General features: G+C 40.9%; 1 protein-coding gene across 8 annotated transcripts in view; it reads right to left on the bottom strand.

Moving 5' to 3' along the window:
* The window catches only part of DNM3 (dynamin 3), a 174,049-nt gene that overhangs the window by 146,171 nt on the left and 254 nt on the right, over nucleotides 1-27,624 (bottom strand). For all 8 annotated transcript variants that reach the window (XM_039730221.1, XM_039730222.1, XM_039730223.1 and 5 more), the window contains exons 2-4: nucleotides 11,390-11,463; nucleotides 2,271-2,420; nucleotides 606-809 (exon numbers count right to left, since the gene is read on the bottom strand). In XM_039730221.1, the coding sequence (XP_039586155.1) occupies nucleotides 606-809; nucleotides 2,271-2,420; nucleotides 11,390-11,463 (428 nt within the window). The remainder of the gene's footprint in view (nucleotides 1-605; nucleotides 810-2,270; nucleotides 2,421-11,389; nucleotides 11,464-27,624) is intronic.

Below are 27,624 nucleotides of genomic sequence, written 5' to 3'. Positions count from 1 at the left end.
TCCAACTCAAGTTACGATATGTCTGGAAAGGCGGGGAACATAACTGCCAGTGCTGAAATGTGTCCCTCAAAACTCTTTAACAAGGCTCAGCATCCCTACAATACGACTGTATAAAATTTATGATGTAAGTATCCAGAAATCCCATCAGTACCATCCCCTATTTTGCCCAGTACTACAAAAATTCATAGATAAGCACTTGATATGTCTGGAAAGGTAGGGAACATAATTGCCAGTGCTGAAATGTGTTCCTCAAAACTCCTTAACAAGGCTCAGCATCCCTACAATGACTGTATAAAATTTATGATGTAAGTATCCAGAAATCCCATCAGTACCATCCCCTATTTTGCCCAGTACTACAAAAATTCATAGATAAGCACTGCTCCACTTGCTTGTAAGAGACAGTGAAAACATTTTTAGAATTCATTTACAGCAACATTACCCAAACAATACTGAGCTAACAAACAGTTATACTGTGATGCTGAAGATTGTATGAGAATGTAACATTACATATTATAAATTATAGAATTTCCCACAAGAGTTGGTCTGTTGTTTTCAATTACGTTATTACACTTGAGAACAAAAAGTGGTGCTTAAATCCTGCTTACCCTGAGGGTCCACTTCCTTTGCCAGCTTCAGGGCATCTGAGTTGGCCAGGTCAGTGTTAGCTGGGGTCACAGCCAGGATCAGGCAGTTCTCCCGAGAGATGAACTGCATTATCATGTCTCTGATCTGCTGCTCAATGTCCGGAGGCTGATCCCCCACTGGCACTTTAGTGATTCCCGGCAAATCAATAAGGGTCAGGCTTAGGACTGCATGGACAACACGGATCATAAAGCTGGTTAGAACACCACACATGACAAAGGGGTCAACACAGCTATGGCTGCACACAAGTTTTGGTCAGATAAAACCCCACAGAACTACCTGTACAGGCAGATAAATACGTCAATAGTTGTCAACAGTTCAAACAAAATGCCTGACAATCTGCAAAGACTTGTTTCCCCGTTGGTCTTACATCTCTGGATTTATTAGTACTATTTAATATTAATATTTAATACTTGAAATATTGCAACTGGTATAAAATGATACTTAAATCAAATATCCTTGAGGGCTCCAAGACAAGTTAACACAGCTTTCTGAGCTTTGTCCAGCAACAGGTCCACAAGCAACAGACCACTTTCATTGCATCCTCCAAATAAGCCAAAACAGTTGTTTGGATTTTTTTTTTTAATAGTGTTTCTCTGGTCATGTTTTCAATCCTGTTTCTAATTAAGAAATTCCCAAAAAACAATCAATAGCTAGCCTAACTTATATAGCAAAACTGTTGTTAAGGGGCTTGGGGATACGTTGTTGGTTTGGGGATTATTTTGTTGTTTTTTCAAATCTGTAACATCTTCAGGAATGTCAGAAAGATGAAAAAATTAATCTATTAAGAAAACCTTGTTTGCTCTGGTATGATTTCCCTAGTAAGGGCCACAGTGCCAACTAGAGGCATCCTGGCTTGGCGTAAGCATCCTGCTACTGGGGTAACAGGACATCCTTTAGACAAATGAGAAAATGCTTCCTAGGAAGGAAATACCAGAAGTACTGGAGTATGGTTACATAAATATATATATATATAACCAGAAGTATTGGAGTATGTTACATGTATATAAACCCCAATAGTTGGAGTCTGGTTAATTTAGACAGCCGTGGCTGAACTAAAAGATTGATCCTCATAAAACAAACAAGAGCAATAGGTAGGAAATTTTCACTTTCTCCTGGAGTCAGCATGTTCAACAAACAAGCTTTGAGGCAGGGGATTTAGTTGAGCTTCTCTGCAGCTAAAAAAGTCATGTGCTTCAGCCAAACACACCATTTTGTCCTATATCAAAGACAAATTCAATGGAAAACATTTTCTCTAGATTGTCTTCATTAAGCTGGGCAGATGGCAACCAGAGGAACCAACTTTGATATATACAGGGGGTCTTCACCAGAAAGCAATTTCAAACACTGTTATTGTCTGACTGTATTTTTAGTGACAGCAAACAATAAATTTTCAGTAAAGCAGGGAGACACAGAGACTTTCTAGATCAGGGGAATTAATTCCTCTGGGGAGTGCCAAAAATAAGTTTTGTTACTAAGTCCCATTATTGGTCTTTACTAACTCAGGCTCAAACCTTTTCCAGGTCAGACCAAGTAATAAGAACAGATGCAGTAAGTGATGGCTACACAGACAGAGCTACATAAGATGTTTATAGGACATAAATGTAAAGCAGAATGATTTTACCTACCATGTGGAGAATATATTCTTAAATTAATAGGAACTGAAGAAATGCCTTTGTTCATTCCTGTTACTCTGTCTGTTTCTGCTTCAATTTCCTGACGAACTTCATCAAAATCAGTAAATTTCTTCCCTTTGCAGTGTAGAAATTCAGCATACTCTGTCAAGAATATCAATAACAACTTTGTATTTCACAGGCTGTGTGACTTGCACACCCACTTTCAAGCCCCCAGTGTTCTTCAGATGTGTGGGCACAAAAGTTGGTCATCATGGCTATCAGAAAAGCATTATTATGACTGCACATATGAAAACCAGCTCTCAGCAAGAGAGGCACAGTTAAAAGTCAAGTTGACTGGATATGATTTACTGCTCCTATCTTCAGCACATCATCTTCTGGAACAATTGAATCTTTCAATTAGATGTCATTTACAGTAAGAGAATAGGGAACAGATTAAGAATGAGATTCTGAGTTTTCATCTGATCTCATTTGCCTCTAATACATCCTAAATAGAAAAGTAGAATTCTGTATCATGAAAGATTTTTAGCATTTGCTTCAAAAACTAATACCCCATGTTACACGCAAATTTAGTAAAGGAATTCTGTAAATTCTTGCAAGTTCAAAATGAAAATAAGATCACTTAAAAATATTGTAATTTTTTAACACAGCTTCTCATTTCCTAAAAGCTTCCTGTAGTCTAAATATCAATCATGTTTACAAGTTTGCAAAAGCATCTATAGAAATAGCTGTGATTTTGCTGAAGTTGGAGAACACAAATTATTCCCAAGCCTTTAATTTCATACACGCTGCTGTTTTACCTTAGAAAAGCATTGACCAGGAATGAGAGACAGATGATTTGTTAAACTAAACTTGACATTTAGTCCCTGTTTTGACTTTTGAATGCAAATGCTGACACTAATTATTGCAACCTTTTGGTTGCCTGCATAACCAAAAGCACATTCCAGGATTTTAAAACTGGAGTTTTTTTCCTTCAAAGCAGAACACAAAGGTTTATCTACATAGTGAGGCTGCCATCAGAAATGATGGCACAAACAGTAATTCCAGACACCAGCTCACACCCTGTCCCCAGCAGGTCAGAGCTGTAGGAGTGGGGAAGGGCTGAAAGGACTTGTGCATGTTCCAGTTCATTTCATCCTGCAATCAAGGCCTGATTCCAAGCTCCCTTCAGAAGTTTCCTCCCCAGAAAATGTCACTTGGTAACAAGCCCAGATAGCCAGAGCAAAGAGCTTGCCTGGTACTCAAAGAACAGCAGCTGAGAACACCAAATGTGAGAATATGGATTAAAAGAGGACTTTATGTGTCAGCACTGAAGCCTGTTCCCCAGAAGTCACTTTGTTACTATAACTGACAGAGCTGTTAAAAAAAATACGCTTAAGTAGTCAAAATTACAATAAATAGTTAAAGCAAACTGACAGAAAAAAGGACAGAGTGAGGGGAAAATATAAAATATCCACCTGTCCGTGCTTCAATACCATAATCCCTCCAGATTCAGTGTGTGGGGAAACTCACCCTTGTTCAGACAAAAATACATCATATATTTTAAAAACAAGAGAGCACCTAAAAATAAGCACTTTATTTTACATACTTTTTTCAGCTCCAGAAGCAAAATTATAATGAATGGGAGTTTTGTTTCATTATCCACCATTTATTAAAAAAAACCAAACAAAAAAAACCCCAGAGAATATCCAAATGTTTCAAAAAGAAAAATAACATGGTGTACAAAATAAAATATCTCAGTTTAGATTTTACATTTGTAAAAATTGTCATCTCAAGGTTGGCAAACAGATACCTAATGAAAAAAAGAGCTGACAAGTGGTTCACATTTTATCCCACTTCTTCATGCACAGCTCCTGGCATAAAACATACATATTCTTCTTAGTTATTTTTCCCCCAGTGGATTATCATATTTTCTCATGAAATTATTTCTAAATCCTGTAATTAATAGTTGGTGCCCAGCTGTAATCAGTTGACTTGGTAGCCAAGGAAGCTTCTCCTCTTTTTCCCACTTCACACTCAATAATAAATTCACTATCTGACAAGGCTTCAAAGGAATCCAAATAAAGATTTGCTACTTTTTAGCTGGGTTCATGTTTATCGAAGCTCCTTGCTCCTGGTGCCATCTGTGGTGCCAGCAGGGCTGAAAGAACAAACTCCACGGTGGCTCCTAACCTGTGGTGCCACACGCAGCCGACGGAATAAGAATTCCAAGGGACAAGCAGAGCTTTGTTCTGCTCCTTTCAGCCCTCAGCCTGCCCTTGGCACTGATGTCTTCAGCCAGGCTCGAGAAGCACATGCTTTAATGCAATCTTCACTTTCCAGCTTTCATGCACAGAAGAACACTAGGAAAATGTTTTATTTATGTTTTTGTGGGAATGGACACAAAGCTAGGCAAAAAAAAAGTGATCCTGCCTCACATCTAGCTTTCAGACATGTATTTTTGGTACAAAATTGAAGTTACATTAATAGAAAGAACAATTAGATACAAAAATAAAAACAGTCCTTGCATGTAAAATAACTCTTTTTTCCCCCCAGAGTCATTAAAAGCACCTTGGATAGCATAAGATTAAAAGGCTACCAGAGCATAGTTCCTTCAGTGCATCCACAAGTGATTAATTATCTCTTCAGTTTTGATTAAATTAGACAAATCACACAAACGAGTGATATGGGATCACATCTTTTAAAAGGCTCCTTATTTTTCCTGTCAGTTATATCTCTGTATGCCTTTCTGATTTAATCTAGCACAAGGATATATTGTTATGAGCACTGAACAGTCATTGCTGTTCTCAAGCTATTTAAATTGTACAAACACTTGAGACATTTCATAATTTTGTCTCTAAGCTAAAGAGAGCCAAGTGACAAGGATCAGCCCTTAGGAGAACATAAGGAATATGTTGGAAAACATCCCTGACCCACATTAGGCTGAGCCCAGGAGCTTACAAAGCTTTATGGACTTTACTCCATACACAACAATCTGTTACTACAGGTCAGGAATTCACCAAGATCAGAGACCTGGATTCAGAACTGCTTCCAAACTGATTTCAAACAGAGTTGCTCCAAGTTGGTGGCAGTATCCAGTGTAGAGTAATCAAAAGGGATTAAAAGTGTTCCAAAAAGTGGTTCATTAAATTGTAGGCCTGTAGCAAACATTTTAAATGTAGGCAGCACAGGAGGAGTATCTGCTGCTACTGCACCTTCCACCTGCCCCTTGGGGAGATATCACTCAAGCAACAACACTTTTTATCTTCAATAAAGCATTTCCCAAAGCTTCAGAGCTCTTTCCAAAAGAGTGATTTCAAGAGGGTGTTTTAAAAACATGAAAATAAACATCATCAGCCAAAGTACTTCACCTCTTTGATGATGGGCAGCTTTTTCTGAACAAAGTAAATGCAGTTAAGTGAATCTGGACCATAGCAAATCATTCAATGGTGCTTCCTTGAAAAGAGAGGAAGTATTAAAAGCCCTTGTTGTCCTACCCAATCTACATTCCCTCTGCTGCTTTGCCACTTCTGTAGATTTTCTAAAAAACTGAAGATGAAATACTCACAACTGAGTTATTCCACTGCAAACCTTCAAGCAGAAAGGCTACAAGAACTAGAAGCACCCTGGCATTTCCTGAAGACAAACCAGCAAATCCTGGGAATGCAGAGAATTACAAGAATATCATAGCAGAAGATATTAAACATGGAAAACAGTCCAGCTCTGATAAGGTAACCACCACAAGATAGCAGGTCACACTCTTAGGAACCAGTGAAATGGTTCATTACAAGGATAGACACTGGTGCCCGAGGAGGAAAAGCATTCTTTTGGATGCAATCATCTTCTACAACCTTGAAATTTTTTGTTTGCAGAAGGAATTTCTCTCTGTTCTTTCAACCATTTCCTATGGATGATGCTTTCTCTAGTTCCAAACCCTCACACAGCCTTCCTCCAGGAATTTTTTTCCTAAATTTACAGAGGCAGAGCTCTCACCAGAGCTCTCTCCTTCCCAGGACTGAGGAAAAGCAGAACCTTGTAAGACTGCATTTCTGTGCTGCATCTTGTACAAAGTTTACTTCTTCATTTCACAACAGCATGACATCAGTGAGTTATGCTCTGTCAGAGATTCACTGTGAGCACCAGGTCCTTTTCTGAAAACCAACCTTTTTCTCAAATACCAGCCTTTCAATACAGCAAAAAACCACATCCCAGCTGAATTGCTTCTTACTTTGGGGATATTTCTCTTCTTTTGCAAGCAATTTGAATTCCAGTTCTGCCCACCGGTATCTCTCATATTCTCGCTTGTATTTGCCAAACACCAACTTAACAAACATACCCCATTCTGTCATCCTATCAGTAATACAAAATACTGAACATCACCTGGAGGGGTGTCCCTTCCACTCTAAACAGCTGTGAATCCATCTCACAGGAGTCCTTGCTAAATCATGTTTCCCAAGACTGCTCATAATATTTTCAAAAAAAATGAATAATTTAAAAACCTTTACTGTAGCGAAGATAAGATATCACCTCACCTTAATTTACAAGCCTGCTACCCTGTAATAAAAAAAAAATATTGCACTGATATGACAGGGATATTTTCCTTAATGAGTTTGTGTTGGCTGCTGTTCATCTCAAATACCTTTCAGATTGTTCGTTAATAACTACTTACAGATTTCTTTCTCCTAAATGTGAACTTTGATTCTTCTATCACCTTCCTTTATTATCTTTGTAAAGATGATATCTTTATCATATACAGAGCCATTTTCCAATCTTAATGAGGAGATTCCATCTTTCCTAATGTCACTGAGCACCAATCTGGGATCAAGGAAACAAAAGCTTCCAGGCAAACCCACATGTAAAACCAAGTATTTGTGGGTACCATTAATTTGTCCCAACATGAGCTGAAGCTCAAATCCCATTTTGAGGGTCCTGATGAGAAAAGTGGCTGAGCCCAGCAAGCCATCCTGCCAGACCTCAGCAGTCACTGGGATGAGCTCAGATCACCCTACAGACAGCAGCAACTGGGAGATTTGCAGGTGCAAAGCACATCTGCAGTCTCTGACCTTACACAAGCTTAAATTCAGGTTTCAGACCAGCAGCACTATCTCTCTTCCAGGATGTCTGGGGGATGAGCCTTTCCTTAGCTCAAAAAAGGGTCACCCATCATCACCATCTTTTCCTACTGCTGGTGGCACTTTTTAGCTTTTGGGGTACATGCCTCAGTAATTTTACTGATCTCTCCAGCATCCCTGTTCATCATCTGAATGAGAGTGGAATCCAGGAAATGACAGGCACTGTCGGCCCTTCCTCCCTGTAAAGTGCCCGTTCTCCTTCCTGCTATTGGCACCGTGGCATTTTTCCAGTTTTGTCCTTGAAGACCTCCAAATGCCTGCCACCTGATGAAGTCTCCAAGATCATTTTTGTTAGCTGAAATAACCAGCCTAAATTTTTTTATATTTCTGTTTCTGTTCGAGGATTGTTTTTGCCACCAGATGGCAACAGAAGATGGCTATGAGTGAGGAGTAGTCTTGCAATATACGAAATTTTGATTAAGGCTCTACAACCTCAACAGAAAAGAGCATCTGCAAGACTTCAGAAAAAATCAGAATGTCTTTTGAACCTCATGATTTAATTTCCACTTTAAAAGTAGAAATTCTAAATAATATAACTCAAACAAATGTGGGTATTGTAAATATTACTCATTTCTCTAACAAATGTCCACCTCAGTAAAGAATTTCAAAATCTGTTAATCTGCTGAAGCAAGAAGAAAATCTGAAATTGCTCCAAAAACAGTTATCAAAATAAGGAAAATAACTCTCCTGGAGCCTGGATATTTAAGATGTAAATAACAAATACCAGGATTTATACAGCAGGCAATGTATTTTTAACAAAGACCTACTACAAAGGCTTCACATGTTTTTTGTTGGCACTGCTGTTCAAAAACAGTGTACTACCTAATCTCGAAGAATCTAGTCATTATCTCACCTGCAGAGGCAGAAGAAAGCACAGCAAGAAGAACAGATTGCCTAAGGTTATACCGAATGTGTGGCAGCAGAAAGAAAAAAATAAACCACAAACAAAACCCACAACAAAATGAAAAACAAACAAAAAACCAACAAAAACACCAACACATCTCTCAAGATCTCAAGTAATTTCAAGTCATTACCTTCTAAAGCTTACTCAGCAGCACCACTTAAGATACCTATTAACTCCAACAAAAACTATTTAATCTTACTGCTGTATTAAATCAAAAACCACCAAGATAAGAACTATACTCAAAGTTCTGAAACAAAAACTTAGGATGTTGAAGAAATAAGTTTTAATGTAAAAATTAAGGAACGCCAAGTCAAAGGAAGAAAAGCCCAACAGCTCACGAGCACACTCGAAATTCTCATCCCAGGTCATCTGTGCATCAACACTTGCATCTTAAAGACACAATTTCTCACATTATCAAACCCAGAGAAAAATACTCAAAACTAATAAAGACTGACTTGTTGCTTGCAATATTTAATTTAAAACTTAGTATTTGCCTTCAGTATTTCATCAGAGTACAAATTTGCATGAATGTGGAGTGCAAATGCCATAAAGCCATTTAGGAATTGTGCTGGTACCATCAAAACATGTCAGTGACTAAAGGAGGCCAACAGGTCATTGTGAAATAGCTTTGTACAAACTACACAGAACTTTGAAAATAGGTAAACAAAATTCTAAATAAACCCCATATACATTTCACATGTCTCATGAGATGCATTTCTTACAAATGTTGTTTTATGTCACCAGCTGTTTACCCAGATGTGTCAGATGTCTTAGATGCTGGAGCATCCCTGGTAACCCCTCCCAACCAATTCCTGCTGCACCATTCCATGCCATGTCTGACCCTAATAATGGATGGGCAAAGCTTTTCCTTTCTTTGATGTGCACAAATGCCTCCTCTGCTAATTTTCACCTCTTAGTACTGTGACTCAAATTAAGCTTTTACCTCCTTTGTCAATCAAATTCACATTGCAAAACTATTCTCAGCCACTTCCAAAATATTGCTGAACTATCCTGTCATCTGTGCATGCCTGCATAGAAAGTGGCCCTCTCTCCCAAGGAATACTCCAAGGTTAAGAACAAAAAGAGTCAAGAAAAGTCCTAGGATTAAAAATTAGTTTTGTTTACTACAGCAACAAGAAGCTGATACAGCCCTCTAATTATTCGGTAACATTTTGGATAATTATGGGCTTCATAGAAATCAGCCCAGCATCTGCTTCCTGTAAAAGAACACTGTGCTTCTCTAAGCAGTTTTCTTTATTTTCTTTTCTTAAAATTAGTTCACAAAGATAAAGGTGACTTAAAAGATAAAGTTACTTGGAATTTCACCATAAAAAACAACAGTGGAACAAAGTTTAAAGAAAGTAACAAAATAATTAAAGCTTGCATTTTAAAGGTCTTGGCATTTAATCCCTAACAAGAACTACACAGCATTTCCCAAAGGGAGAAATAAACCTTGACATCCAGGAAACACAAAATTAGGCTGAAACTCAGTTCTCCTGATTTTTTTTAAGGTTTTTGTTGAGTTATTTAAACTATAATGAAGAACTAATTTTCAGGCGAGAAGGCACCTGTACGAAACCTAGAGGCCTACCTAAAGGCCATAATATTTTAGGAACATAGTAATGAGGAAAAGCAGATAGTGAAAAACCCAAAACTAAGGGAAAGTGATGATTTTATAAAAGAGGTCAACACAGAGCAGTCAGGGTAAGTTTAGGATGAGTGTCAATGAGTAAGCATTTAACCACTTGAGGTCAGATATAAGACAGGTCCCCTCAGTTCAGTCTTTTTGAAAGGATTCAAAAAGCTCAAAGCTTTTGTTTCTTCTGCTTTTGCATGGTGCTGGAAAATTCAGATGAAGACCCTGCACAGCTAAGTCTTATTCATGCATTTCTGCATCATCTGTCAGAGGCCAAAAGCCAGACCTGCAGAAATGGCAAGTGTTCATTCCTACAACTAAAACAAATGTTAATATATACCATATATAAAGCACTAGAAGTGTATGACACACTTGACAATCCTAAATTTTCTAAGCTGAGCATGCAGAAATACTGAATTCCACTGTTTTTCCTTTCTCTTCCATAGTGTAAACACCATGGAAAATTTTACAGAGACACTGAAAGTATGATGGCATTTTAAAAGGAATAATTCAGAAAACACCCTGAAGCCCAAACAGACTGCAGTCTACCTTCCTGTTGAACACTGTGAAGACCTTCAGGAAAGAAATACACACAGAAACTTAATTACACCTCACACACAGGGACAGACTAAAGTTTTACAGGCAGCTATAATTTCGGTTTTTCCCCAGTTTCACCATGGTACATAATTCAAAAGACCACTCTGTCTTTTCAGTGCTGGTTTGGATGTTATTTTGTTTCTTTTTTTACTGTTTTGACCAGAAGTAAATAGCAAACAAGTGATTTTTGTTGCTTACATTGATTTAGAAGAAACACCACCAGAAACTGGAAGGATGGTGAACCGTAACTGCTTTTGGATGTGCCAGGGAACTGAGCTACACCACAGCAGATCAAATGCCCCATGGAAAAGTACAAAGTGGTGAATTCTCATGAAAGATCTCAATATGTCCCATAGCTTAGTGGTACACCCAAAGATTTTTATATTTTTGACCAGACAAATACACAGAACCCTTGTTTTCCCCCAGTCCACCTTCTGCTCTACTTAGTGCAGTGAGCCCAACCACAAAAGACAAGTTCTGAAAACAGCCTGTGTGGAATCAAATCTGTGTGCACTGGAGCAAGAGATAAAGGTAGAAGTGCAGCAATCTTGGTGTGCTAACTAATACAACTGCAAAGCTCATCAAGAAATTACTAAATCAAAGCTAATTTCCAAAGCATATTGCATGTAATTATGTGGATTCAATTCACCATGTGCTCTAGGATTTAGGCATTATCATTTTCCCACAATGGCAAATGTGATGAGTTGGTCCTGAGCATACAATTTTGGAGCAGCAGCCCTTTGTTCCAGACAGTCTGATGGCATCTTCCTTCACACTGCTCATGTCCTCTTAGAGGAGTTTTTTCTCCTGCTGAAGTACATCAGCACTTTGTCCAGGCATTGACCCAAAAAGAGGAAGAGATTACCTGTTTTGGCAGTGATGAGCTGCAGGACCAATGGTCGCCTTGTCACAATTCCAGAACCTCGTGGAAGAAAATCCCTAGAAACATAAAAAAAATAGTTACTAGCTTGAAGTAATGTGCAGTTACATAAGATATTGGACTAATTTGGAACCTCCTCTGCATGGAAATGGAAAGGTGGTGTGGATAGGTTTATAGCAAATACTCCTATAAAGCAGGGCTGTTAATTTTGGTTCAAGAGAGCAGTTGGTCATTACATATGAGACAAATGTATATTAAAGCTAAATTACTGTCTCAGGGCATTCCCAAGCCTCCTCAAGACCAACACATATAACATCTCACCTTGCACAGTAACACTACCTGAAGCCATGCCCAGATTTACCCAAATGATTCTGTCATCACTGCACACTTAATCTGAAGAGGATCTGGACACACCAGAGCTCTGGACAAACCAAACTGGCAGCCCTCTGCACTACTCTTTCACACACTTAACTTCTGCCAATTCAAATCCCCAAATAACTTTTCCACCACCACACCTGCCCAGAAGTTTCTGAGTAAATGCAGAACACCAGAAGTCCTGTGGGACAGAGGGAAAGAGTGTCCTTGGACCAGAAAGGAATCAAGAAAACAAAAACACCAGCTCTACCATATCATTATGCATGTCCATGAGCCTTTCCATGTTTCTAAAGACAGGGAGACTCCTTATGCAACTGGAAAGAAAGAAACCCAAAGCAAAATAACACATTTTTCTCAGTGTCTTCCCCAGTTGCCAGACCTATTAAACACTTAAAAACTATGAGATGAGGTTCAGAGACTTGGAAAAGTGTTTTGTTCAAATAAGAATCTTTGGAGAAATAAAATTCAGGGGTAAACAGAGTTTCACAAGCAATGTGAGCTCATCAAAATCCCCTCATTTTTCCTGCCTTACCAGGGATGTTGCATCACTTTCCTGCCTGCCTTAGCAGCATTGCTAACTCACTTTTCTGGCTCAGGTGAAAAGCAGTGCAGCAAAGGCTTAGGGCAGGAATTTTCAGTCCAAGGGCAGAGCTGATCTGGGTGACTGTTGTTATACACCCAAGTGCCTGTACAAAGGTGAGGCAGGAACGTGCAGTGTCTTTGAGAGGGATGGGGAGAAGGACAAGAGCCAAAAGAACAAAGCACAGCCCTGCCAGCCCTTCAGACAGAACTGCTCAGGTGGGTCTGCTCCAGCCACTTGGGAAATCACCTCCTGCCTGTAGTAACCACTGAGGATCTTCACACTGACCTTGCACTACTTAATGGAAGCCTGACTTTCGCAGCTCCTTTAAAGGCTACACACAAACCTGCATGGTTTAAAACAGGCCTTGAGGGTACATCTAAGAAAAATAAACCACACAAATATCCAGGATATTATTTGTGCAAATCAGAGGATATTAGGTCTAAGCAGTCCCAGGCCAAGACGGGCTCAGGAACACAAGAGTGAACCTCTTTCCACAAGCACCAGCAAGGTGACAAAGCTTCAGAAGAAAAGAAACACAGCAACTCTGCCTGTGATATGAGTATTGAAGGTTTCCTTCCTAACATCTAGACATAAAACAATAAAAATAACATATGCAAGCAGTTCTAAGGCTCTGAGGAACAACACCACCACCACCTGTCCTGTGCCCTGCACCACTTTAGAACTCCCCAGCATTTTGAATGAAACATTGTTAATTTGTAGCTAAATTGTCTTTCCCTTTCTCAGTACCTGTTAATGTGCGTTTACAGTGGGATTACTCTGCAAATTAAAGCCCACCATAAAGGGGAGGCTGTTCAAACACAAACTCACTCATTAACTTCCCCCCTCAAACTCAGACCTGCAGGCAGACATACAATTAATTAGGAATTCAACTAATCTCTAAAGCAAAGATACTGCAAAAACATCAGGTGTACTGATTTAATCTGCTGTGATGCTTTATAATGCTTGTGACAGCAACAGCATAGAGAAATTAGCTTAAAGAGATGCCAAAGGCCTTCAGACAGGTCTCTATCATAATTTCAGCATCTACTAATGGAGAGAAAGCTGCCCTTCAATGAACATCTACTGATATTTTCTCATGGGAAAACAGAAAATAGTAATGGGAACACAGTCATACTTCTGTATGCACTGAAATGAACGCAGCCCAGGAGGCAGCAAATTAAGATTACCGTTTCATACATTGGTTTTCAAGCATTTAATATCAAGCATTTAAAAACTAATATATAGGTTTTATTTTTTTAAATATATATATTTTCCCATCAAGAAACTAAAATGAATTGCCACTCAGGACAAAGTGGTCACCTAAACCAGTGCCCTCTACAGCACCACAGGAGACAAGAAAATCCTTTGGGGAGACAAAGGCTGAAAAGATTTATTGATTTTCTGCTTCAGACTAAGCACATTCAGCGATAAAGAACACTGCATTAATGCAGCTCCCCTTGTACACAGTGCTCACCTTTCCTCAACAGCAAAATTACAAAGAAAGGTTAAGACAACAATTTGCCTTCAGAACATGCTCTTCATATGCCCAGAAGTGATGGCACTCTTTACCCCTGTCCAGAGAGCTGAACTATTTTCTGTTCAAGCAAACATCAGCAGAGAGAGGTTCCTGCTTGGTGAGAGGGAGAGCTGTGTTGATCACATAACCAACTCAACAGTGCAGCAGCAGGATAGAAAACTTCTGCTACAAATGCACAGTCTGAACAGGGAAAAAGTCAAAGAATGAAGGTAATGGGCTTCACAGGGAGAGTTCAGGAGAAAATTCTCCCCCACCATTTAACCACTGAATGGATGTTTTACCTCTGTGAAAGACACTGACGTCAATCTGCCCACAGGGATAGGGATTTTTTAAGATTTGAAATTTCAGCTACAAGGCAACAGCACCTGTGTGTGCATTCTCTGTACAGCCCAAATCAGATGTCACAAATAAATACATAAACTCTACTTACAGAAAAAAAGCGAATTTTTTAAACACACACAGTTTTGTTCAGTCAAATATGAAATATAGCTTGCAGCTTGCATATCTTTAGGAAAAGTAACGTAGTACTACACAGCAGGGAATCAGATTAAATGCTGCACAACTGCCTACGCTGACATGCACAGGACAGGAGGCAGCTCCTCTTCCCCCTGGCACAGAAAGCATTCTCTAAAGGGTTTGTTAGAGGTGCTGAACGAAACAGCTCTGTATCAGAAATGGCCTCACAACTTAAACAACTAACAGCAGCAAGAAATACAACAGGAATGAACAGAGCCAAGTCTCAAAGGCTCCTTCTGGCCAAAAGGACAATGTCCTTCCAGGTCCTGATGGCACACCCAAACATCCTTCTAAGGACAGACTTGAGACAGCTGCTATCCACACCTTTTGGTTAGCACACACACATCTGGTCAGTGAAATCTGGGATAAAAAATCCACAGCAGACTTGAAGCAGCTGCAAAGAAATGCATCTAGGAAAATATTCATGCCTGAGAATTTGTGTTCAAAGACACCAATAAGAGAAGAAAAGGCTGCTTTCTGTGGTGGGGGCAGTGAGCCTGGGAGCATCTGTGTGCACAACTGCAGGACCACTTAACAATGAGGAGGTGCAGGAAAGCAGAAACACATTGGGAATGAAAGCCCTGCTCCTTTAAGAGACATTCATCCTGCATTAAGATTCCAGCTACTTTTCCATCTTCACTCTCAGAGCATTCCCAGCACAAAGCACTGGCTGACAGCAGCTGTACCAGCTCAGCAGCACCGCAGTGACAGGACAGCCCATCAGCAAGGCCTGGCCAGGGCTGAATTTATCAAATGCAAAGAGGAGGCAAACAGCCAGATCAGGCAGGACAGCCCTTCAGGAATCTGACAAGCTTAGAATGCACTCAACTGTTGTTAATACCATTAAATACTTTCAAGAGCAAAATATTTTCAGGGCTAAAATATGTTTATCCTATAAATTACTCATGTATTTCTATGTATTAATTAATTTTATTTATTTTAATATTATTATATATTACTGGATAACATAAGCTCTGTTGTCTTCTCTAGCACTGCTCATTTTATTAATTATTTTTATTTATTTATTTATTCTTTACTCAATTTAATATTATTTATAATATTATATATTACTGGATAACATAAGCTCTGTTGTCTTCTCCAGCACTGCTCATTTCCAGTATCAGAGATCTGGACAAGTGTATCAGTGTATCCTACTAAGTTTGTTGTCTACTGTTTGCTTAATGCATAAAGGAACATATAACAGCTTGAATTTGACTTGCTAAAAGCCAGGTCTCAAACTTATGCCACAGGATGGTGAGGTGGTCTCATCATAATGCAGGACTGCAGCTTGCAAAGGAAAACACATCAAAAAATAAACGTAACATGTTTCAGGGGGATTTCCAGGGAGAGTCTCCATTTAGGAAATCTTTAGCACACTAACAGAATTTATTCTGTTAAAAAAAAGACAAAACTAAACAGGAGAATCCCCAGTTTGTGTGAAAATTGATGATGCATCACTGTTTAAACTTAGCGACAAAACTAAACAGGAGAATCCCCAGTTTGTGTGAAAATTGATGATGCATCACTGTTTAAACTTAGCATATTTTCAAAAGAATAACTTGCAATTGCTCTTCTTTGCCAGTATAGGGCTGAGAAATGTCCTGTGCTTAGATCAGTTACATGGTCAGTATCACACAGGATAAATGGCAACTAATTTACATCAATACCAATATAATTAATTAATACAAAACATAGGGGGAATCCAGGAAATCAAATAACCGAGAAAAATGTCAATGATTACACAGTAACTGCATTAATTAAAGAGCTACGAACAGTTCCAACTGATAGTGATGAATTGTTAAAAAAATCAGAATCGCCTCCAAAGAAAAAGCCTCCACATTTCTCACAAAGCGCAGAAATGTGCCAGGCTCAGGACAGGAGCCAGAGTTCTGTTGCAGAGCAGCAGAAATGACCCGTCTCTTTCATTGTGCCAGACATCAGCAATGGCACAAGAGCTCTCCCCCAACACAAAGTCCATCCCAAGACCCCAAACCACCCTCAAACGCAGAAAGGCCCTGATCCATCAGCAGCTAATAAAACAACAGAGCATTGGTAGCACTCCCCACAGGCCTTTATTCCCAAGTTTTGCCAAGGAATGCAACACAGCTTTAATTGCAATAGCAAGCAATTGTGCCCAAAGTCAAAAGTTTTCCTGGGCCTTTTTCCAGCAGTGTTTATTGTTTTACACAACTGCAGCCTGGCACACCAGGAGCACTTGTGGCCCATATTAGCAGCTGAATGGCCATGCCTTGTGCAAGAGACCACACAGTTTCACAGGAACAATGACACAAGTCCATACAGCATCTCCAAGTTCTGTGGAGAACACACAGAGGTACTCAAAAAGCTTTCATTTTTCTTCCATTTCTCATAGTTACCCTCAAAGCAAAGTGCTAAAAAACTCCAGAAACAGGAAAAGCATGGTCCAGTGTAAGCCTGAGGATGGGAGGCATGAAACATTTCTTTCATCAGGTTTTAAAAACTCATAAACAACACCCAGGTAACTTGCAACTGGAGAACTCTTAATGCTAAAAAAATACATCTGCAGACCTATTTTGCAGATGTGCTCATTCTATCTCACCTGCTGCTGTGCTCACCAACCCCACAGAGCATCCAGCAGCAGATCCTTCACTCACTTTTAATTCATTACAAAGCAAGCTATGTCCAAGAGATGGGAAATGTACATTTACACAGAGGTCTTCTTAGGAATTAAGTCCACGAGATTTGTTATCACCAACACAAGACACGCTGCCTTTAAAGTGCCAGTACAAGGATAACCCCTGGACACATTCTCAAGAAGTCTCAAAAGGCAGTGCCTCAGCTGTGCTTTGATGTTCTCAACCACGTGCCTTTTTAATTCAGTAACACAGCAGTGTTTCTACATGACACTGAAATTTGGCCATGTATGCTGTTCCTCATCAGCTCCTGACAGTGAGACCAGCTCTCACTGTCAGTCACCACCTGATCCCTCACCTCCTTTCATTAGTTACAGAAGAGTAAATGGTATTTTGTTTGGCACAATGTCTGTCAATCAAGGGTCTCAAACAGCTTTGTTCAATGGCCTAACAAAATGGGCCTTACAGGAAGATGTACAAGACAATTAATCTGCTTTATTGAAGACCATGATACCTATGTTAATTAGGCCTACCAGGCATGCTAAATGCATTTTAGAGGCTGTGGATTTTTAGTGATCTCAGATGTATCAGCTCCTGAAGCTCTGTACTGATCTTTCCAGTGTTTTTTGGGTTTTTTTTTGGTTTTTTTTTTGGAAACCAAACAGCATAGATGACTGGTGCTTAGTCCATGTTTGGTCTCAGTTGCAGCAACCATTCTTTCAAGGTAAATCTTCCCTCTACTGATGGATCATTTTAATTAACCTGCTCAATCAAGCACAGTAACTACACATTCAGCCCATGCAGTGTGTGCAGGGGCAAATAAACAGAGTATCCAGACACCTTAGGGCTCTCAACTCCTCCTCCTCGCAAGCAGGGTGCATAAACTTGGTGGTTTTGAGAAGCCATTTTCCAATCCATCAGTGCCCCTCACCACCACTGCGGAGCTACTGGACCTCAACAGAAAAAAGAGACACACCAATTATCCTATCCATCACTTTCAAGCAAGAACACAGGTTGAATTAAGAAAAATAAAAAATAAAGGGTTGAAAATCTTACACAGCACTACAGCTAGCAGCCTAAAATGTCTCTTTGGGTCCCTCTTCCCTCCACTCCTCTATGGAATTGAGACTAACTATAAAAAAAAAAACCCCAGAGGGCAACGTTAAAAAAAAAGTCTACTCGAAAAGACCCAGCTGTGGGAATATGAGATTGTTGATTCTAAATGTGACAAAAAAGGTATTTTTGAAAAGCCCTTGAAAAACTGGCAAGGGATTCCAGTCACACTAACTGGGGACCTCCATAACAAGTATGCTCAATGCCAGTGCTTAGGCACTACTCAGGTGAGAAAGCAAAGCTTGAGATGTCCTCTTCATGCAGAAGACTAGGGAGAGAGCAGGCTCAGAAATCCCAGCCATTATACTTCTCTTGGATCTAGAAGATGCTTTCTGTAAGTAGCAGCAGCATTTCTGCCCAACAAGATGACAGAAGTTATTACATCTCCCCCATCAGACAGGGCTATGAGAAAATCAGTGCCAAAAATTACTCTGGTCCCAGTGGTGAAGTCTTCTATTAAACAAAATTGGAATCTACAGGTTCTCCAAAGCAGGGGACATTTGAACTCAAGTCTAGGAAGGCACAGACCTTCTTAGACCAATCCAATGCTGTATTTTGCCAGCAGTGACAGTACCCCACATCACATCTCAGCACAGAAAAAGGCGAGACTGTTCACTGGCTCAAGGAAAGAAAATGCACTTCCTAGGATTCAAGAAATCTCTTTCACATGATAGAAAGTTTTAAAATTTCATCAGTGCTTACAGGACTGCAAACTTGCCATACACAGGCATGAGAATCTGCCAGGCAAAAGCCCAGGGGTGTGAGATGAAGAGTGCTCTGTTTGCAGTGCCCGTGCTGTGCTGGGCTCGCTGGCTGAACCGAGGGGGAAGCTGCCAATGTGCAGGCTCGTGGGCAAGGCACGGTATGCACGATGCATCTGTCCTCCCTGGCAGCCAGCCAGCCCTCTGCTGCATCATCCTCATTCCATGGGTGAAAATGCCCTTTTTCCTCTGTCCCTTTTAAGATTTTACAAAAGCTTCTGCTATTTCCTGCCCAACGGTGCTCTCCGTCAATTCCAAGCGGTGGTGGAAGGGGGAGAAAGGAAGCACAAAACACAAAGAAAGCCCAACAATTCCCAGAATTTTGGTGTCAAAAAGAATAAAGGGGACTTTGCAGAACAACTTATTCTTCCTAATCAGATATGTTTGCTTTTAGGAAAGGACTCATTTGCATAGGATGTGGTACATAAAAGCCCATCCATTCTCAGGATGAATACTAATGCAGCAAGATTCTGTATCTCAACACAAGAAACAAACAACAAAAATTCTTGACTCACTTTAAATTGTTGTCAGTGCTCTAAATAGACCTTAGCTGTTTGGGTTTTTTCCCAATCACTTCCAGCTGCCAAATGCAATTAACAATGTTTCTTCAGAAAGATTTGAGTAGGAAGTTTTCCTCCATAATATAATCAGAGATAAAAATATGGCTGCAAGGATCAGAAAGAAAACAACATGTCCCAACAAACCAGGCATATCAGCTACATCAAGTTAATTACTACACAAATACTTGCATTTAGCAAGTAATTCGCCCCTTGATAGTCTGTCAGGACAAATCTTTTAGATATTGGTTTTTTTTCTGGATTTTTGGAATTCACAATCTGCTGCTCTTCCTCCCAAATCTCACTGTCCTGAGCTGGGATCCATCAATACAGATTTTTTAAACAGTAGCACAGTATACGGTCAGCTGTGACACATCCTAATAAAATTCCAGAACTTTTCAGAAGCATCATGAAAATACATTTCTCTTTTGTAGCAGACAAGGTGTCAAACTGTACAATTACCTCTTCTGGTACAGTACAAGCCATTTCAGATCATTTTGCAGAGCTGGAATGTAACTGGATTTAATTCCTGTACTCCCTCTGGAATATATACACAGTATAAAGAGCATGAATTTATCGACAGGAAGACAACTACAGAAGGAAAGGGGATTGTTTCCAAAACAAGTGATCCAAGTTTCTCAAACAGCTTCTCTTCTGTAGCTATTTTATTCTTTTCTACCTGCCCATTTGTCCTTCTCTGAGCCTGTGGTATGTGCAGATTAATATATTGTCCAGGACAATGTAAAGTGTATTTAGCTCAACAGCTAAATAGAAACAGAAATTTAATATCAGCCATGATCTCCCATCTCTCTACTCAGCAGAAACTGAATTATTACCCCAACAAAAATCTATATTTAGAAGTCTGACCAAAAGAGTGTTTTGTGCTGCTACTTCCCAGAACACTGACAAAGTCATTAGGCTTCAGGTTTCAGTCCAGACTCCTGAGTTTCTCAGCCTCTTTCCCAGATCTGACAGACAGTGAGGATCTTCTGTCAACATTAGTTTAGCACCTGAAACAATAAACAGGTGAGCATACAAGGGCACAACATTGCCTCTGATGGATTATGCCAAAATTTCTTCAGCAGCTTCCAGCTTGGCTGAGGAGCAGGGCTGGAAGAGGGCCCATTCCCCCCTGACATGCAGCAGAGAGCAGAGATGTCTCCCCGTGGCTCTCAGCCCTGTCTGCTCTCTGCAGGTGAGTTACACACAGGCAGCTTCAGAGCAGCCTCTAGAGCCGAGCACCACTGAAGGGATGTGCACGGCTTAGGCACCTGCAGTGCACAGAGCAAACAAGGGACCAAGTGCCCAAGGTTACTCTGGCTTTGATGATCTCATCTGAGAGGGCTGAAATCTGTACTACAGCACAGAGTGCATCTCCTGCACACCTCAACAAAGAAATCAGGTACTGAAATAAAAGCTTAACTTCCACACACAAATTATAAAAGCTGACATTATGAACAGACACTTGGGTTGAAAACCTCTCTTATCTCCACCTACAGTCTCCTTTTACATCCCAGAGGCTATCACAGACAACACTGCTTGGCAGCACATCAAAGCCCAGCACCCAGTTAAATGGGATTTTGCTCCTCTCTAGTTCAATAATGCTGCCTTGTTCATCTCCATGCAACTTGCTGAAGAAAAGGATGCAAGGTCACAGTTAAATAATGCTCATTTCCTGTCCTCAACATATTTACACTGCAGGTTCACACTGCAGACACACAGCATTAAAGGGATTCTCAGTAGCCCGTTACACACGAGCACAGCAAATGGGGAATTCACAGACTTCTATATCTGCTGTTTATATTTAAACCCCGCCCCCCCCAAAAAAAAACCAAACAAACAAACAAAAAAAAAACAAAACAAAACAAAAAAAAAACACAGAGTAAGAAAACCAAACCAGAAAAAGCAAAGAAATCTCCCCCCACCAAGCCTGCAATCTAGGCACTGCTGAGAAACCCATAAATACTTGGAGGAACATCATCAGTTTGCTCAGTGATCAACTGAGGGAAGGCAAACCACAAACATGATCTCTCTCTCAATGACTAAGCTATTGCTGGTGCCTTTTTGGGATGAGGAAACACTGGCACATCTCAGCTGTGCAAAGCAGAATCCAAGGCTCAGTTTTGGTCCCACACAAATCTAAACCAGCCATCACTCAAGTGAGAGAAATGTGTAACAGCAAGTTTTAGACAACAATCACAGTTATCCCACACTGATTTTAAGATGATATGCTATCATCTTCCTTTACAGATAGTAGCAAGTTAAAAATAAAGGAATAAAATTCTATATCCTACATACAGGTAAGGCATGTGTGGATACATGCAGGTAATATTTTAAAAGCTGTCTGAGGTCACACAGTAAAGAGTGGCAGAGAGCAGTGCCCACACTTCCATGTCTGTGCTGCAATCTATGGCAGCATCACTCCTGATGTTTACTGGTGAATGTCCAAACAATCCCATTGCTAACATCTATTTATCTAAACTGGAAATCCTTGTTTGCTATTTCATCTACACAGGAAAGTGACATAAGCTGAAACATCAGCAGCCAGGCCCATCAAGAAACAGCAAGACAACAAATGTGTTGGTTATTTGTTGATTTCAACACTACCAAGTCCCAAGCATGGGCTCCTTCCTGAAGGCAGTAACAGGATTTATAATATTGTACAAGAGTCTAGAGAGTCATGCAACCTGTGAAATTTTCAGAAGTGCCTCTGTATTAAAATCCAGGGAAGTCTGGATAAGGTGAAGTAGATTCCTATGGTGTGAAGAAAAGAAGAAACCCAATCCACAAGCCTCTCCTGAGATGACTGCTCTCCTTTAAAAACGCTCAGAGGAGTGCAGCCACCGGCAGTACCTTGATGGATTGAACTCCCTCTAACAACTGCCACTGAATCTGCAGCACTGATTCCTCACAAGGCACTCGAGACCAGACTGGGGGTTTTTTGAACATTGTTTTTTGCAGGGTTTTGAAGTTTTTCTGAAGTCTAGAGCACAGACTTCAAATACTACACTTGTGTTCACTAAATGCTACAATACCCTGGTCGTACACAGCATGCTGAACTATAGCATGACTATGTATTCTCACAGGTACACTTTACAAAAGTGAAGTGTCACTTACTGATTTAGCATCTCTGAACCACCTGATATGCTGAACTTCAGTGCCACAGTAAAGGTCAGAGCTCCCTACAGTATGCCTGCCTCATGACAGAGCACAGCTTTTCTTAATTGGCAAAACTTACATGCCAAAAATAAAAGAAAATCCTCAAAGTAGTTTTAGAGGAAAAAAATTACATGTGGGGTGGTGCTGAAAAAACAGCATATTTGTTTGCACGTCTGTTTTTTAATACACATTTCCTTTATTTTGTATATATAAATTCTCAAGACTTGAAGGAAAAAAACAAAAGAACTTTAAATTGACAATGAACTTACATTTAAGGACAAAACCAGGCCATCTGTATCCCATCTAAACAGCCAGTTTGTTCCTCAATGTATAAATGCAAAACCTTATTCAGGGAAAAAACCCAAATGAGCCACTGTCTCATTTGCTGCTGTTTCTAATAAATGAAATACCTGGAACATCCTTGCTTTCGTTGCACCAGAGTATTTTGATAACTAGGCTAATATACTCAATAGTGTACTCCAAGCTGTACTGTGTCTTAATTAGTCAGGAAAAGGAGTGGCTGACTCTCATTTCCAGAAGATCCTTAAGATTAAAAAAGAGTACACAGCACCACGTCTCCGTTTGTATCTCAGTTTGTATTCAGCTTGACTGCTTAGCTTTTTCCTGCCTGTTTCACAAAAGGGGAGATTTTCTGTCAAAAAGTTTTTCTGTCAATGCCTAGTAACTAAAAGAATAAAATACCTGCACCAATCTTAATATATCTCCCCCAGGAAGCATCAATCTAAATATGTGTCTACATTCTTCAGAGAGATTTTCTGCTCTAGCAGCCAGAGTTAAAGTCCCTTCTCTTCTCCTAATGACTCAACACAGTCTTTTCACAACCGCCATCTCAAGCAGAACAGAATGAGCTGAGCACACAAGGAACAGTAATTTCAAAAAGAAATAATCGCTACATATGTCATAATAAATAGCTCTACTTACATGCAGTGGCCCTAAGATTGTCAAAAGCATCTCAGATCAAAAAGCTGTAAAGCTGAATTACACAATCAGACCTCGGGCTCTTAAAATGAAAGTGCCTGTTTGATTATGACTGACAGGCTTACAATCAAGAGTTCACATCTCTTATAAAACAATTATTTGGCCTCATGCAGTTTGTATTATATTAAGCAGGAAGGGAAGCGAAGAGCTTTCAAGTTGGAAACCTAATTATTAATTTCTTGCTATTTTTAAGGGTAAAACAAGATTCTGACTTCTGAAGAAGGAGGCCCTGACAAGGTAGCTTGCTGTTATCTGAAAAAACCATTTGGCTACAGATAAAATAACAGAAAGTGCTTTCTTTCCAAATACAGTTTACAGGGATTGCTTCCTGCCAGTAGTTTTCTTTAAAGTACTCTAATTATTATCAAAAGCCAGTTTGAAAAGCACAAACAACACACAAGCTCCTGGCCCTGAGCTGCTCAGGAGCACAGGAATAAGAGAGGCCGAGTGCCTTCTCCCACTGGCAATTTGCTGGCATTTGTTGTTTGACTCTCCTTTGTGCTTCTGAATCACTCTCCAACCAAGCCCTACCAGAAGGCTGCATTAGATCCTTTGCTTCACTGCTGGCTCTACATTTTCTGGGCACATTCACTCCTGTTACAAAGGGAAACAGAAGGAGGTAGGAAGAACATTTGCTCTTCAGACAACTTCATTTCCTCAAACACACACCATGAGCTCCAGTTATGAACACATGAAGGTCTAACCCATAAGTGGAAATGACTGCTGTCCTCAGGTGCTCTCCAGAATCTCTGTTTGCATCTAAATGTAACCAGAATCTTGAGAGAAAAACCTTCACATACAGTCCTTGACTACAAAAAGAAACTGTCTCCTTACACACAGGGGAGCAGTACACAAAGAGGAAACGCTCCACATTCCTCAGAGGATGCTAATCCAAATAACAACAACAATGGACACTTTGGGAGATTTGACACATTGATTCCAGCTTAGTTCAAAGCCAGCCTACAACGAGACAAGTAGTTCTGGGGGTCCCACAATTCCTGCAGAATCCATCCTCACTCAACACCACAATCTATACAAAAAAACATATGAGTTGATCCCAACATATTCCCTGCCTGCTGGTAGTCACTAAGGATCCTGTGTGCACCTAAACTGCCTTGCTACTGCCCTGGAGGCAGTGATGGATATGTGTCATTCATTCAGGACCCAGCTCCCCCTCCCAGGCCACCTGCCAGCCCACACAACTGTGCCAGATTCCTCACAACCAGATTCCTCACAACCCTTCTGAAAAGTGATGGCAGTGCACAAATGAGATGGTGGATAACCCTGCACAGCCCAGCACACTTCTCAGGAGCCACAAAGAAGCTCTAACTCTTGATACCACCTGCAAGTCAGAAAATAGTTTCTACTGTTCAAGCATAAAAAAAAGTAATCTTGGTATAACCAAAGGTCTTGTGGAAGACTGAAACACCCACAGTGCTATAGTGGCTAGAGAGAGCAGAGAGTAACAGCCTGATCCTGGAGTTAAAACCCTCTTGCCAACCTCACCACAGCTCCACTGACAACACACAGTAAAACCAGCAGCACGGTTGTAGCAACACCCGTGGAGGACAGCATGCCTTCCTCATACCAGTTACAGCTGCTCCTGAAGAACAGAACCTTCAATATTTCTTTGAAGGCTAAGAGTTCAAATTCTACTAATGATAATTATTCAAGTGGTGAAAAAAAACCAAACTGAAACCAACAAAACACAAAAAAACTCACAACCACAAAACAATCTAAACCAAAAAAAACCCGCAAAAAAACCCACAACCACAAAACAACCCAAACCAAAAAAAAAACCAAACACAAAAAACCCACAACCACCAAAAAAACTAAGCAAAAGCCATGAGAACTAATGCGCGAACTTCAGAGCAATGACTGTTTGAGCAGTGCAAGGCTTGTTTATTTTCATGTCCATTTCAAAGCTATGTTACTATTAGTTAAAGTTGGCCCTGTGGTTGTCAGAGGTCATGCAATATACCAGTAACAAAGAAATGAGAGAAGCATGGTTCTGCAGGGAGATTTTCTACCTCTACAAGCCATGTCAAGACAGATGTGGATGAAACAAACTTGTTTGCAGAGAGCAGCTGCATTATCCCATAAAAACAGGAATATCCTATGGCTTACTAAAAAGAGACACAGGCCATTTGTCTGCTGATATAACATGCAAAATCCTCTTCTGAGCTCATGGATATTTATTAATCTGGTTCTGAGGGTTCACAACCAAGTTTTCACAGCTTAGCCAGGGCACATCTGCTGACCACACGTACTCAGTCTGGAGGAAAGGCACAAGCAAAATATCCGTGCTCAAGTCTCATGGAATAGGTTTGAAACAATGCAATTTAATGTAATTTTTGCAACAGGCTCTACAGTTACAAGTAGGGAGGTACTACAGATCAGTTCACGCTGGATCTCAAGAAGCTACTGCATAAAACAATGATGTGGAACTCCGAAACCAGGCTGAAAGAATCCAAATTCCACACCCCCTGTGACAGAGACATTGTGGTGATTCACAGCAGCCTGTAATCTCTTCTCTGAAGAGACTGTCTTGAAGTGTCTGCAGACTGCACAGTGAATAACTACATGAGTAAAAAATGTTACTGCCCTTAGCTCTCCTTCCTAATTCCTCCTAGAGGTGCCCACACCTCACTGGTGCAGCTGGTTCCAGCCTCCTGCCCAAACAGACCAGATCAGCACCAACCGCTCGTTTTCACCTTTTGCTCCAGCCAGGCACATCCAGGCGGCTGAAAAGAACAGCTCCACCTGCGGATCAGATGGAGCAGATCCCTCGGGCAGCCGAGCAGCGACGAGCATCTGGGAGCAGCATGATCTCCCATCAGCACAGCTGGATCCAGAGACCGACATCAGCCCCGACCCCCGGGACCAAAATAGCCTCACTGACAAGAAAAATGAAGGTGCACAGCTTTGTGGACACGTAGCTCAAAAAGTCAAAAGGTTACCAAAATGCTTTTTAGGACTTGTTTTTTCCCCTCGGCACATGTGCTTTGCACAGCCTTGTGGACACATAGCTCAAAAAGTCAAAAGGTTACCAAAATACTTTTTAAGGACTTGTTTAAAGAGAACAGTAATAATTTGATGGCCAATCCTGCTTTCTGAGGATCTCATTTGTGTTTTCCAAACTCGAGTACAGTCAACACCAGTAACTAGCTACAGACTTCAAGGAGAAGGAAGAGGAAGAACTGACATTTAACACAGTCAGTTTTGAAGGAGAGATGAAGAACCACTATACAGTATTTTTATACCAAGTATCAAGAGCCTGACACGCAGCCAGGTTGTGGAGTGTCACAGCATTTAATATTACCTTCGGTGAAGACCTCTGCACATCAAAGACCCCAATCACCGACACACAACAGCACTGCGACCCTATAATCCGGACTAGGATCGCAGCTCGGCTGCGGGAGCCCGCAGCTATTGAGGCAAACGCAGCACAACTTCATCAAGCAGCACGTGAAGCCCGTGTTTACCTCGGGACGTATCCAGAGGCACTGCCTGGCCGTCAAAAAGCACCGCCCGAACCGCCAGGCTTCCCCCTTTCCTGTCAGTGATTTGTTAGAAACGGTGCGCATGTTGGACTCGGCGATCTCGGAGGTCTTTTCCAGCCGTAACGACGCCGTGATTCGAATACCCACAGGCGCGTCGGGACGGTGCGAATTTATACGCGATGGGATGGGAGGAATGAGGCGCCCAGAGCCAGCACGCCACCGAAAGCAGGGTTTGGGGCTTTAAACACCTCGTTCCTCCCAGGCAGCGGTCACCCCCGCACACACACGGAGCGGGCACACGAACGCACTCGCACCGCAGCGGCTTCCCCGCAGCGCGCACATCGCATCGCGGGCGCTGCCGGGCCAGGGCCCGCCTCGCCACCCCCGGGGCACCGCGGGGGGGAGGGACACCGAGCATCCTCGGCGGGGACGGTGGGCTCGGAGCCGCGAAGTGTCCCCCAAAATCCCTCCTCGTCCATCCCCGCCCGACACCGCCCCCCCCCCC

Source organism: Passer montanus, unplaced genomic scaffold (genome assembly GCF_014805655.1).
Source record: "Passer montanus isolate IOZ18808 unplaced genomic scaffold, ASM1480565v1 scaffold71, whole genome shotgun sequence".
Taxonomy (NCBI): domain Eukaryota; kingdom Metazoa; phylum Chordata; class Aves; order Passeriformes; family Passeridae; genus Passer; species Passer montanus.
This window is presented reverse-complemented; position numbering and strand designations above follow the sequence as displayed.